Raw genomic sequence first — 15,130 nt, forward strand, 5'->3', positions numbered from 1 at the left:
AAAACGAGTTTTGGTAACCACACGTGCAACAAATAAAACATGGATAATGTAGGGAGAGAGTACATGATGTCTTTTTGAATGATACTCGTTTGCTTGTTGAATGATGATATTTTTGATAGATGATCATATTCAAAATTTAAAAAACTTCAATAGATAAATTTAACAATAAACTCATTTCATAAAATTTAGTTCTCTTTATTTCCTAAGGACCAAAGATCCTATATAAACATTATTTTATAAAGACCTATGACTAACTATTTTTAATCAATTATACATAGTTACATACTATTACTAATGCTAGTGTCATTATTAACGTGTCATATCAAACATGTTAATAGACTTAGCGCACTATACATGCATTAGACAATTATATGACATAGTACTATTATATATGACGAATTACTATTACATATGACTTATTCTCCTACATTATTGATTTTCAATAGGTAATGATAATACAATATATGCGACCAATGTATGTCTTATTTGTTGGCCGGAATGTATATCATTCAACACTATTATTATTAAATATATTTGCATTTAATTTTTACTATGAAGAATAAATATTTGTACCCATATTATTTATTTTCCACAAGTATATCCATTTTATTACTTTTATTAAAGTTTAATTATATTACTTAATGTAAATCATCAATAATATTTGAGGGATTGTTTGAGATTACTTATTTAAGTCAACTTACATTTTCTTTTAAAAAATGGTTCATGGAATAACAATTATATCTGTTATTAATATGTAAATTATTTTTTAGTGTTAGAATATTACAATTTACGAGATACCAAAATATAACAAACAAATAAATCTATCCAAAAGTGTAGAGCAAAGTTATTTTGTGCAATGAAAACATTCAGATTAGTTTGTTAACGATAATATGATACCAAAAAGAATAAATTAATAATTACCTTATATAGACAAATCCCAAAGACTACTCCTAGATGATTAACATTTTATAATCATATCGTTTTACATTGTCGTTTAATTAGGAACTCTGGTTAAATATGTATATATAAGACACTCTTTCTGTTTTAATATCGCGAAACTCTCTGTTTTACTATCGACTAAAAATATAAAACTATATCATAATATAAGAAATAGGACTACGATCCTCAATTTTAATCTTCTTCAATAATCGATTATTCTCCGACAATAAAACCAAAAGCAATATCTTTTTTATTTTTTTCTGAAAAGTTATTTTATATTCAGTCCTAAGTCTAGTTTAGAATGATTCTTTTTCGACCTGATGCGAACCTCTAATAATATGTTTGACAATATCAGATTTTATACTTTGTCATGTTTTATTCTTTTGAAAGTTATTATAATCATTTTTATGGAACAATTTATGCAAATAAAAGTTTAAAATCTTTACTTTTCAACTGCTACTAATTTGTTTGTATTTTCCGGCTACTAATTTCTATATTACGGCTGGCTTTTCCAAAGACACCCTCAACCCAAGTCAACCCATTCACTTTTGGCTTTGTATAATTTAAACCATTGACCATTTATTTAAGAATTTAACCACAATTTTACATGTTACATGCACTTACAACGTGCATCTAAGAACATTGATATACATTACAATATTAAATTTTTAATAAACAAAAATAATACTTAATATACTACTTTCAAAAAAATACGAGCCTAAAAAGTAAAAATTCATATCGACACACTATTTGGAACACCTCTGCATGTTACCCCAGGCTCTGAACTGGGTACAAGCAGTTCATATGGCAAAACCCCAGCACCACATCTATTCTTTAGACACGTGTCACTGTTCCTTCTCTCAATCTCCTTTTCAATCCGCTGAATCTCTGCCGTAAACCCATAAAACGCTTCCACAATCTCGGCGTCGCCGGACCATGTCGACCTCTGTTGTCTTTCTCCGATGTACTCCTCATCCGGCGAGTGAGTAGACAGCGTGTCCACCACCGCCATGTACTTCGTCGACTGTAGCAAACTCGGTAACGCCGATAGGAAGTACCTCTGTGGGTCGTCGAGGAAGCTTTTGTATTCCGGGTCGTTTTCATCGGGAATCAACCGCCGCATTAGCGGCGGCCGGTTTGGAACGTAGCCACCGTATGGGTACTGACCGAAGTTGAGAGCCGCGTGTTGTGCTGACGCGAGCCAGATGATGGTTGTCAGAATGGATGTAAGGTCGTCTGTTGTGGCTAGCGTCGGCCACCAGTTCTCGTGGCGGAGATCGGCGTGACCTACGTTGATCGACTCTGCGTACCACGCTTGTAGCTCCCTGTCGTTGCAGATCTGAGCGGAATCCGGGTAATATCTGTTAACGTAAGTTCTAACCCAGTTTTCAATCGCTTCCCAAATCAAAAGCCCATCGGAAGCATACGGATAATCCTCGATCAAAAGCTTCAACCCATGTGGCTTACTTGAATCACGAACAGCCATACCTCTGTAGAAATCACCAATTTAGGTCAGATGAACAGAAATTGAACAGAAATTACATAACCGATTTAGGTCAGATGAACAGAAATTGAACAAAAAAAATTGGAATCGAAAACGGGATAAGATAAACCGATTGTTTACCTTCTAATGAGATCTTCCGGAAGACCTTCTAAATCGAAACGCCAATTCTTATAAGCAGCGGCGCTGATCTCCATACAATAACGTCCGGGAGTGAAGCAGGATTCGATGACACCATCAGCGTTGATCAAATTCTGGCGAGCTAAAGCATTGATTTCAAGCGTGTATCTCATGTGAGGATCTAGAAGCTTGTAGACAGGATGCATCGCGCTCAGCTGTCTGTGTGCAGCTAATATGAACGGTTCCATAGCCGCATGTGTTCGCAACCAGTGGTGCACGAGTTGGTGGACGCCGGCGTCATTTGAGCAGACATGAGCTTTGGCTAGCTGCCACATCCAGTTTCCGGTGGCGTCAACCGGCGGAGTGACTACTTGCTTTGACTCTGAACCATGTAATGCTTGTGGAAGGCTGAGCTCGATTGCAATCGGCATGAGCGTGCCTGATGGATTTAGGTAGAAGATTGTTCGTGTTGCATATGCTTTACGTCCATCGAGTGCATTTATTCGATCGAGAAATGGTAGGTATATGTCATGATAATCGATTATGAAGAGCTTATTTTCTTCAATTGCCTGTTATAAATATCATGCAAAATAATTGTACGTTAATAGAATAAAAGAAAAAGATATGTAATTATTATTAATTTTAAATAATATCAAAAATGTTACCTGTTGTACTGTCATTCCATCAAGATGGCCCGCAATATCTTCCTCCCGAAGAAGAGACTGTTGCGGGCCATATTTATCAGGGTCAAGCCTGCTGACAGGTGGAAAAGTCTGAAGCTTTTCTATACTGACCGGGTTCACCCCCGCAAGTGTTTGTCTGGCGAATTCATCGTCACGCAGCCAAGCAAATCTATCCTCTGAAAATCATAATCATTCGTAAATTTCCAATTTTTTTTTTTTTTTTAAATATAATCGTAAATTCGTAATTTATGAACTTACTTGAGAGAATTTTTGGGGTATCATATTTTAAAAGGCCACCACCTTGGCTAGATTGTTGTAACCTGGTGACCAAATTAGGCAATGGAAGCTTCTTCAAGAGATCATCTTGAAGCCCTAATTTTAAAAGAACTCCTTCGCTATAAAGACTATCGATCTGTGAAAACCCTTTAAAGTCGTGTTTTTTAGAAATACTTGCCACTATTGATGGCAATAAATTATGTAACACAGCTTTTAATCTCCCTGTTGAAAATGCATTTGCTTTTGATTCCTCAAATTGTTCATCTCTTGGAACATACATCGGTAATGGCTTCTCCACACGACTTTCAGCTTTAATGTCTATAAATAATAAAATATATATGTTTATACAAAATCATATTATATATCAAATGAATATAACCATAAGATTTATATAAATAAATAAATATACCAGTATCACTAGGTAGACGTCCAGTTCGGCATCTTCGTGGATAAGGGATTTTGTCACCTCCAAGTGAAGGCCTAATATAGTCATTTCCCCTATCGGGATTTCCCAAATCATTATAAACATCGTAGTCATAGATTCGATCTGACAACTTTCTGATTCCATCTCCATCACCTCTTAAGTCTTTAAGCTCTTTGTCTCTTAAAGACTTTAATCCTAAAGGAGTTTCATTAGGCAGATATGGCTGCGAATAGGAAAAAAGAATGTTATAATTTTGATAAATGAAAGCGAAAGACTTTGAATCCAAATTGGGCATTTTTTAAAGACCAGGGAATATTCAAATCATGATAAGTTATCTGATGGAAACTTAAGGTTTGACTTTGAATGTTTGAATCTTGACTTTCTTGATTTATTTTAGGATTCTTTGGCTGCTGGTTTTTACAAGTTGAATAATAACGACCAAAAAATAATCAAGATTTGACTAGGAAAAGTCTTGAATTTACCTGATTAGAGAAGAAAATTCTGGGTTTTGGATGATCTTTGGTGGATTGAACCCATGAATTACAGGGGAAATGAACAGGACCACATGCAAATCCTTCAATGGTGATTGTCTCTAAGAAGAACTCGCTTTGGTGCTTATTGGTAATGGTAATTGCTCCAGGGATTCCGAATTCTGAATCCACCAAGATATCAGCGGTGTAATTAACTCTTTCAGTTTTTAGATTCGATTTCTTTGACCAATCTCTAATCGCAGTTTGTTCGCTTTTCTTTGGAGCTCTTGTTTCTTCAAGATTTAAAAAAATAATAATAATAAAAAAAAAAAAGATTAGAAAGTTAATAAAGTAATCTAGTAAGAGAGAATGAAAAACCCAATTCGAGAACATTCTTTGTTAATCGTTTTGGCTTTGAATTAAAATGATAAGATTCACAGAGGCACATCATCGAACAGTTGGCTTACTTGGATCAATATCGTTGCTGTAAAGCTCTAAAACAACGTTTCTCCCGATCTGATCGGTAAAAGCATCTATTTTCCTCAAAACTGTCTCGTTAAAATCCTCCTTGTTCTTGTTCCTAACAGTCAACACAGCTCTCACCTTAAACGTGACCGGTTTTTCAATTCTCACGATTTTGACCAAATCTTCACTGATTGCCGCTACCACCGCCGGACTCGTTGTTCTAACACCTTTCTTCATCCTACTTGACCTCGACCTCGTTTTATCAAGCGGAAACCTAACAGGGTTTACAGAAAATTGAACCCGATTCTGGTGACCAAGAAATGATGACTTCTCCACTATAGAACACCCCGTGATTTCTTTTACCAGTGCCATCTTAATTCCAGTTTATTCCGGATGAAACTGAAGTCGGTTTTGTTAATCAACGGAGACAAATTGGGAAAAGCAGAGTTTGGTGGTTATGAAAGAATATGTTTTGGGGATCCAACATATATATACACACAAAAGAATGAGAAAAGTGGAGATGATGACGAAATCACCGGCCAGTCATGTCAGTCTACTGCGCACACACTCCACGTTTAACACTTTTGAATTTATGATCGCTTTCTCGTAGTTATTCCGTTCCACTGTTTTCTCGTCTTCATTCATATATATGTGAGGAAGACTGGAAGATCGGTGGTCTGATTTGGGGAGTAAAAACATTTCTTGTCAAACCGAGTTTCTGGTTTTGCGAGTCAAAACGCGGCCGATGAAGGTGCGTGGAGAGTGGGGAAGAATTTGAATGGACCCATTTTTGTCCTTGTGTTTCACAAAAATGCTAATTACAACCCTATTCCGCTAAAAGATGCATGTGAGTCCTTACCTTATAGGAAAAGTAAAATAATACGGTTTTAAACACAAGTGATGTTGACAAAACATCACCCTGTATCTCCATGGCAAGGTTAGTTGGTCTTGGGGTAACTAGCATTGTGAGTATCACTTGTGAAGTGAACCCGAAAGAAGGGGTTAGGAGTGTCCCAAAAATACTATGTGAAAGTTAAGTTATTATTTTGAGTGAAGTGTAGCGTACAAAGGTAAATGATCATGTGTTATGGTATTGCATACAAAGGTATTTATGAATACGAAGTACTTAGATTACAGAGAGTAAGTATCTTACATTCGTTGTACTTGTATGTGATGAGTTGGTTATTTGTTTATAATTGGATAGTATAGGTTTGTCTTTATATAGTCAATGAGAAATTAAATATTCTTCTACTTTTTGTTTCTACAGATTCTCCTACCCAATGAAATAGTGACATGTGTAACATTTAATGCTTATTTAATAAGATTTAATGATATTTTAGGATACTAATATGGTACATATCATCATTTAAATGGATTGAATAATTGGTAGGATTAAAAGGTAGGAAGATATTTAATTTCTCATAGTTAATATATATTTTGAACACTTACGGGTCGCATGTCTCCGAAATTTTGCAAGATGCGGAACTCTATGTTCGTAGGTTATGCCTATACTTTTGGGTATCACTTTTTGTTTGCTTTGATATGGGTTTACACTTAACTCTTAATCTAAATTTTGGTAGTGTGCAAAAGATGGCATTACCATACTTCAACTGTATGGGTGCCTCTATTCTATGTTGGTATATGTGTCTATATTTGGCACATAATTGTTATATGCATTCAACACCATCTCATCGCATTAATTTTGATTTAACAAGAATACGATTATCCTAACTTTTGGTGTTCTTGAAAAGCCTTCGATTATTAGGGTTTTATATTTCCTTTTTCATCTTCTTCTTTAATGAATTCATAGGAAAATGGTTTCCTTCTTTAGTCATCGAATGTTTTGGAGATAATTGAGCAGTTTAACCTTTGCTCTTTTGTTAGTGTAGAATGTAACATCCTCAAATTGACCTATAAGTTTTTGTCCTTTTTAGTAAAAAAAAAATTAGAAATGAATAAAAAATTTAAAAAAAAAAAGTAAAATTAATTAAAATTTTTGGATATAACTTAATTTAACAATAGTGAAAAATAATGATAGATATAATTATAAGTTTGATAGTCAAATTGAAGAAGTTATGTTATATGAACCAAATTTGTCAATTTAAAAAAGTTAAGATTGCATTCTTATTGAACAAATAGAACTTGAAAGTCATAAATTATGATCAAATGATATTAAAATAATTACTAAAGGACTAGTTAGTATTCCATGCCAAATCTGGTAAAAGCAAAGTCTAGAGGGACCATTCTTGCCATTTTCAAAAAATTTTGCTTAAGATGAGAGACTCTTCTCCCCTAATTAATTAAACAATTTTTTTGTTTAGTTATGGAGAGCTTAGATAATGGTGATTTCTCATCCTCTTTGTTGTTTGAGTCTCCAAGTTTAGTCGGTGAAAATCTAGTCAAATTATCACCATCTCCTAACTTCACAAGGTATAACCTTTCTCATATCTATTCATTACATTATCTATGGTTTGTGAAATCCTTCTAATATGAAATCAATATATCAAATCTAATGTCTTTTTTGAGATTATTGCACCATTTTTCATTTCTAGTTCAATCCTAAAGCAACAACTCCATTCGTAGTTACGAAATTTCGATGTTGATGATGTAACACCTATTTTTCGTAACAGGTACTATTTCAAAAAAGGTAAATTTATGTGAGACTAGTAAGTAAAATAAAGCATAGGTTTGCTTTAAACAGGGTATTTGCATTTTAGCAAAATGGAGTTTTGAAAATGATAGATCTTTTAAAGACGAATGCGTGGATATAAAGATCGTAAAAACGGAGTTCATGTGAGAAAGTTATGTCCATTTGATGTTGATGTTGGATTTGGTGTCTAAGCTCATAACTATAATTGATATGTACTTGATTTGATTGTAGCATGGTCCTTTTGAGTTGCCTTCACTCATGCAACTTGACAGGAAGACTGGTGGAGAAAGAGTAGGATTTATTATTTGAAATACTAAATTGGTAATCAAAATGATTTTATTAATATATTACAAGTTTAATATATTATTTGGAAATCATATTATTAATTAGTATTTAATCAGAAATTAATTTGATATTATTTTGGATTAAAGGAACTAACTAATAATGGAGGGACTATTTTGCAAATCATTATTAGTTATGAAAGTGGGCTACTAGACTCCTTAATTAGGAGTGGGCGAAATCCTATAGGGAGCCCATATAGATTTCATCAAAGGCTTGCTATTTAAGAGTCCATGGGCTACTTAAGCCTTAAGCAGGAATTAAGGTTTCATTTAGAAACCCTAGCAGCCCACAGCTATATAAAGAGCCCCACCACATGGGATTTTCGGGTAATGCATAAGATCCATAACCCTAGTTGAAATTCTTATCTCTCCTCTCGTCTTGTTTCACTGGGTGTTTATGACTCCATTAGAGATGCAACACTTGAGGCACTAAAGCTTTCGAGAGTCAAGGATCTTCAAGGGACTCTTGTTATTACTATATAACAAGTGAGGTAATCTTCTAACCCTATTTTCTTTGTGTATTTCAAAATTGTATGCTAGTTTCTAGGGTTATTGCTTTGGTGTTGTATTTACATGTCCAATTAGTGAAAAACCTAGATCCAAAGCAATTAGGGTTGTATGATCACATAGGACTGTAGATATGCTCATAACCCATCAGTGGTATCAGAGCATATGATGTTTTACAATTGAATTGATGCAATAGTGAACTGTCTAAAGAACAAGAAAATCGATTTTTGTTGTCTGGAAGATGAACCCGATGAGTTCAAGTATGAACTCAATGAAATTTGTGCCCATCTTGACCGATTTGACTCATCTATTGCCTAGTTTTTCGATTTTCATATTAGGTTTTGATTAGGATAATTCTCATAATTCATTTTAAAGCCTAAAATTGAATTCTCTGAAAGATAACATGATATCCTTATCAAAATAAATTGATTTGTTTAAATTTAGATAATGATAAGATTATTTTGATTTGAAATTTAACCTAGTATTTTGAAATGTCTTAAAATATACCATTTTGGTTTTATATTTTAAATTTGAAATTAAAAGTTTTAATTTTGGAAACTTAAATGGACTAAACCATAGTATTTTTGAATAGTTTGAAAATACACCCTCATGGATTTTATTAATAAATTAATGAAGTGTTTAATTAAAAGACAATTGATAAATCCATAAATAGGTTTAAATTTAACTAAATTAAAAGTTTAATTTGTTAAAGGATTAAATCACTTAGTATTTTAAAAGTTTAAAATACACCCTTATACTATATAAAATTAAAAGTCTAATATATTATATATGTATAAGAAAAGTCAGTCTTACCGTTAATACGTCTCATTCACGAAGCTGGTCTATAAGGGGTGTTTAAGAAAGCGGCCTGCAAAATGACCGTCATTAGGTATCCATTCTTACCTACCACACTCTTAACTAGTGGAGGGTCGTTAGCCGAATCGGTAGGATAAGACATTAAACTCTCATTAAAAGTATAATGAACTATAAAGTAACTAAACACTTTTATAAAATTTCCAATCTTAGTTACTTTAGGAAATGTGAATTTGATGCTAACCCATGAAATTGCACATTGCACCTTATTGGTCGTTAGTGGAGTGTGTTTGGTTAACCAACACACTAATATGGGACTAATATTGTTGGCAATGGGTTTCTCATAAATTATCGTTGATCAATGGAGCATGTGTGGTTAACCAATACATTGATTAGGTGATAAATGACGTCGAGAATACCAAGTTAATTTGCATGGTTATTCACATCCCGTTTGTGATCCTCGACATCCCCGTCACAAAGTGAGAGCATAATCGAGATTAAAAATGTAATTGAAAAGTTCAATGAATCTCAAAAGATCTAGGAATTTCATCTAAAACCTAATCCGTTAAAATTTCGTTTTCGTGGTGGAATTGGTAAATCATCATTTACCTACCTTCAAATAATTTGCAATTGGATTACGACATCCCTCTTCCAAATTGTGAATTATTGTGTTGGTTCCTAGCTTTAATGTTTCATTTGGGTGCTATATTAAGGATTTAAATCAACTTACTTGAATTTTCTCCCTGTTGTAGATGTCTAGTTCAGACAACTATGGTCTTCCTTTTCCTTTTGGAAAAATATTTCCTTCTAAAGATGATCTTCCACGTGTCGATCAAGGTGAAAGATCATTACCTTCTTCGTGCATTGATGGGACTGGAAATCATACTTCTCTTCCTCCACCTCCTCCCGTGATTATCCCTGACCCACGTTTTTGTGGACTTGAAAAGTTCAAAGTCACTCAAGCCCTGTTGGCATACAAGCACCAAGATGGAAAGTCTGTATGTGCACATGTCCTAAAGATGATGTGCACATTAACAGACTAGGAATGTTGGGTGTCGTTTTCCAAGGAAGCTAGCTGTTGACTTGGTCCTTCAATCGCTTCCTAAGTCATATATCCAGTTCGTTACGGACTACTATATGACAAACCACGATGCGACCCTAATTGATTTGACATATTTTCTAATTGTTGTTAAAGCAACAATGCTTTGGAGTACTGGTCAAGCACATATGTTTGGAGGCGATGTTTCCCAAAGTTCCTTGGACGTTGGTGATGGCAATGGTGATAGTCCAGAAATGGTTTCCCCTCCTAAGGGAGAGAAATCGACCAAGGTCAAAAAGTTTGACCGTAAAAGAAAGGCTAAATGTGAGATAGTTTCACGTGTCACTCCTGAAGAGTCCATATGTCTCTATTGCCGATTAAAGGGGCATTGGAAGCGAAGTTGCCCAGACTACCTGAGAGATCTTAGAGATGGTAAAGTCAAATTGTATGACTCTACCTCAGGTACATCCACTATCTAACTTTATTAAGTTCATGCTCATGGATTCTTAGTACATGATGTTCTAATTTGCATTTTGATGTTTTGTCGAATCTAAGAAATTGAAGGAAGCTTAAGAGGAAGTAAAGGTTGATTCTGACATGGAGAAATGGATTTCAGTCACATGGTTCAATGATCAGGATTGGGAGCTGCTACTTAGGAGTTATGATAGATTGCTTAGGAATATTTAGAAACATAGTTTTCATGTGTATTTTCATTGTAGGGATGAGTTTTCCTCACATTATCAGTAAAGTAAATTTTGGTTTTATTTTCTTTATGATTACTTACAATGGCATTTATGAAAATTGGTTTTTATATTTTCAATTATTAGTAATGTTGAAAATGGATTTGATTCTTAGTTATATCGCTTGTGGTAGTGTCATAATTTACCAAGTGAGGAAGGATTATCATCATCCAAGTTTCAATTTGACAGAAACTTGGAATCATATGATTTGAATTATGTGATGTATGAGAATCTTGATATTTGGAAAATTAAGACTAAATTCCTTGCTCATGTGTATATGTGAGTCAAGTGAATGACTAAAGGATCTAGTACACATTGATGTAAAATGGTCAGATCCACCACAAAGGACAATAAGTATATTCATCATGATTTATTGATAGTTCAGTAAACGTGGTTATGCTTATAGATTAAGTATAATTCTGATACCTTGAAAAGTTTCAAGGTGTAGCAGAACGAATAAGAAGAATCCATTGGGTAGAAATATAATAGTTTCTCCAATCTGAAAGGAAAGGAGAATACTTTAGTATCATGTTTTATGGTCATCCTAAAGATTATGAAACCATGTCACAATTGATCCTCTAAGAACACCTTAGTGAATTTACATTATTGAGAAGAGGAATCATATATTGTTGAAATGGTTAAATTCAGAATATGAGTCATACTTCGTTCCAAAAACAAGTTTTAGGGTCATAGTCTAGTTACTCTAAGTTTTACCTTGAATAACATGTTCTAAGTAGGTTTATAACACCTCATGAAATGTGGAGTGGAAATGTTTTCTTGCTCTAGCACATTTGAAATTGGTAGTTGTGATGTTTTGCTTAAAACAAAGAACAACTAAGACCAGTTAAATGAGGTATTTTCTTGATAAGAACCCACACCAACTCTTGAATATTTGTTTGTCAAGGAATGTTCCTTGACAGAGAATCTTGTATGTCAAGAAGTCAGTGGGAGTCTTGTTGATCTTGAAAAAGTTTCAAAAGACAATCAAGAATAAACCTTTTAGTAATCACTAGCACATGACCTAAGGTTGATAACCTATCGTGTTGACATATTCTTGTTTCTGTGCCCATTCTAGTTAAGTTGACTATTCACGTGAGTTTTATGAGTTCTCATTTGATCACATAAGGCAAAGTACCTTGATCAGTGAAAGTTTATTGATCTGTATGGGTGAGATTCTCAAATAACGTGGAAGCACTCATAGGCCCTTGTGCTACCGAATGGCAATAAATTAGGATTAAGCAAGTTCAGTCCATATGAGTTTGAATTTTTCATAAACCTTGTCTTATGATAATGGTTGGAAATGAGAAATTCACATGGATAGGAACACATACAAAATCTAAGTGGCAAGATTTTTCTCTCTGCTTCATGAAAATGATTGTGAGGAGACGCTTTTACTTGTAGATTTTAAAGGATTGAATAATATCATTAGAGTTGGCAGTTGTGATAATTGCATTCTCAAATTCGAGTATGATTATGACATCCCTTTTCATAGTTTGAATTGTGAGAAATGGAAAATAGTTTGAACATTCAGAACTTATTGCTATAAGTTCTAAAAGGGCTTAGACACTCACATAAGCTATCTAATGAAAGGTGTATGAGATTGAGAAGTTTATATAAAGACTTATCAAAGCATCACATATCATAAATCTAAACTTTGGTAAAAAAGTTAATAGGCATTGACTTCTACAAGTCCAATTGATTTCTTAGTACATGTCAAAGCTAGTGGGAGCATAATTGTTATGCTGGTAAGAACATAATAGTTGTGCTAGTGGGAGCATGACTATTATGTTAAGTGTTGCAAGTTAGCAATGCTATTTATAGGAAACAAAGTTCTAAATTTGCAAAGTTGCAGAATTTGGAAATTGTTTCGCTATAGTAAGGCTTATGGGATAGGATACTTATACTTCATTTTGTCACACCCCCAAACCAGAACGACGGAAACGTTCGGGAGCGGATGATGTCATGTACGGGATCACAACAATTACATAATAGTAATCAAAGTACAACAACCATTACGTTGATAAAGTATGATTTTTACAATCGTGTTCAAAACATTGTTTGTTTAACATGAAAACTAAAGCAAAAGATAAGAGGCATGAGTCTATGAAGCTCCGTCTTCTCAAAAAAATGTGGATACCTATTTATTGATTTCCTGAGAATACAAGTAGTTTTGAAAAAAGTGTCAACAATTAAGTTTGTGAGTTCATAAGTATGTTTGTAATTGAAATCTATCATTTGTTCTTTGAAAATGTAAACACGTTTTCCTAGAAAATCCTATTTTTTCTGTTATAATATATTGTAATCGAAAAGTGTAAATGTTATGGAGCTCTGATGCAGTATAATGTAGTTTTAATTCATATGAAACCATGAAAAGTATGTTTTCTCTATAATGACATAGTATTCTGTATTTGTATGAAAACTGTGAATTTGTAATGTCTGGATTCACCAACTGTACTTATAAAATACTATATTATAGTTTTATTATTTTATAAAACTATGTGAAGTTATTTACTTATTCATACACTAATCTATTGTTCAATACCAAATTGGGAGTTAACATAACCATGCTTGATGACCTAGGATGTCCTGAACACGAAGTTCTTCAGGTGTCGCAATCAGTAGGACATTTGTCACCTCAAGCTTGCCGGCCTAGCTGTTGCAAGCAACTTAGGTGCGGGATTGTTAGTCTCATATAGTTCTATACACAAGTGTCATGCTCTCCCTCCAGGAGACTCTGATTATATTTCCAGGACTTGGTTGGTACTTAGATTAGTACGTTAAGTCGTGAAGTGTGTCTCACAAATGTTATATTGACGGTTACATGTAGAATAATTAAAAGTTACTTTGAAATGTACACACTGTAATTATATCTCATAAACGATTTTTATTATAGTTTGTATGTTTGTTTTCCATAATGTATTATGGACATGTAAAGTAGTGCATATGATCCATAAACCATACATATTATAGTTTATATGTTTGTTTTCTGTATTGTATTCTGAAATGAAAACCTTTGTATTGTTAATAATTTGACAAGTTTAAAATGTAAAATTTGTGATAAGGTTGTTTCATGAAAATTCAACATTTGGTTGACTTTTAATGATTTCAAAATAATGGGTTGTTACACATTTCAAATCTAAAAGTTTAGATTAAAGTTTTAACTGAACTTAGTCATGAACATATATAAATATCATGTTGAAGTAATTCAACATAAGAAGATTCGATATATGGAAATGTTATAGCAAGAGACTAGTCAAATATCATGCCTCTATGTAAGACATTATGTATCGGATTCCATATGCTTCAGGTATAGGATAGATTACATATGCTATAATATTCACTCGTTCTAATTTTCCAAATGTTGGGGCATTAAGAGGGAAAGGGACTAGAACCGAATATGACTAAAGTTCTTATATAATTGTCGAGGATAATATGAGGTTTACCAAAGATTGGTTTCTTGTCGACAGTTGGAAGTATAGTATAATTTTTTGGAAGAACCATATTGAGTTGTTTTGAGTAGAGGTAACTATTGTTTAGAATTGATAGTCATATGGAAATATGGAAGTGTTTCCATTATGGGAGTTGGATATTGAGATATATGTGTGAGTTAGAAACTTTAATGCAAGAAGGATGTTCAAGGAATGTTCTTTTAATGTGAGACTTCAGTTCCATGGAATTGTTTTTGTAACCAATCTCCAATGGAATGCTTTGTAATATCATTGGCAAAGTTTCTGTGACTTTGGTGTCTTGACATTACAAAAGGATCATTACATATAAGTTCAGACACTAACAGATTCTGGTAGTAGCAAGAATTTGATATTCTTACAATTGTGATAAGGATTTGGAATTGTGAAATGAGCATCATTAGAAATATGTTCAATTAATCTATTTCACAAAGGAAAGAACAATAGATAAACATAGTGTGCATGCTTGGAGCATGGGATGACTATTGTTTTAATTCAAGTATTGTTCGAAACATTATACAATGAATAAGGTCTAATTAATATGGTAATTAAATAATAAGTATTTTATTTATATTCAAAAGTTTTGAGACCATATTGGATTAAGTTATTCTTGTGTTTCACTTCACATGTTTTACTTCCCAAATAAATAGGTTATTTAAACATCCAAAGTCGATCATACTTTTGGAAGTAATTAGTGA

General features: G+C 33.4%; 1 protein-coding gene across 1 annotated transcript; it reads right to left on the bottom strand.

Annotated features, from left to right (window-relative positions):
- Window positions 1-1,470: 1,470 nt before the first annotated feature.
- LOX4 (PLAT/LH2 domain-containing lipoxygenase family protein) lies at window positions 1,471-5,578 on the bottom strand. Its single transcript, XM_078991297.1, has 7 exons — window positions 4,881-5,578; window positions 4,426-4,706; window positions 3,929-4,166; window positions 3,502-3,837; window positions 3,226-3,419; window positions 2,564-3,129; window positions 1,471-2,429 (listed from the first exon to the last, which is right to left on the bottom strand). Exons 1-7 carry the CDS (start codon window positions 5,248-5,250, stop codon window positions 1,673-1,675), a joined length of 2,742 nt encoding a protein of 913 aa, XP_078847423.1. The 5' UTR covers window positions 5,251-5,578; the 3' UTR covers window positions 1,471-1,672.
- Between the last annotated feature and the right edge of the window lie 9,552 nt (window positions 5,579-15,130).

Source organism: Lactuca saligna, chromosome 4 (genome assembly GCF_052625555.1).
Source record: "Lactuca saligna cultivar CGN05327 chromosome 4, ASM5262555v1, whole genome shotgun sequence".
Taxonomy (NCBI): Eukaryota; Viridiplantae; Streptophyta; class Magnoliopsida; order Asterales; family Asteraceae; genus Lactuca; species Lactuca saligna.

What these genes read in the sequence shown, in the direction of transcription:
- LOX4 (XM_078991297.1), bottom strand. Translation starts at nt 5,250, where the DNA reads ATGGCACTGGTAAAAGAAATCACGGGGTGTTCTATAGTGGAGAAGTCA. An exon ending in GAATTTTCTTCTCTAATCAG is followed by an intron (nt 4,167 to 4,425) that starts GTAAATTCAAGA and finishes TCCTATTCGCAG; the next exon opens with CCATATCTGCCTAATGAAAC. An exon ending in ATGGAATGACAGTACAACAG is followed by an intron (nt 3,130 to 3,225) that starts GTAACATTTTTG and finishes TATTTATAACAG; the next exon opens with GCAATTGAAGAAAATAAGCT.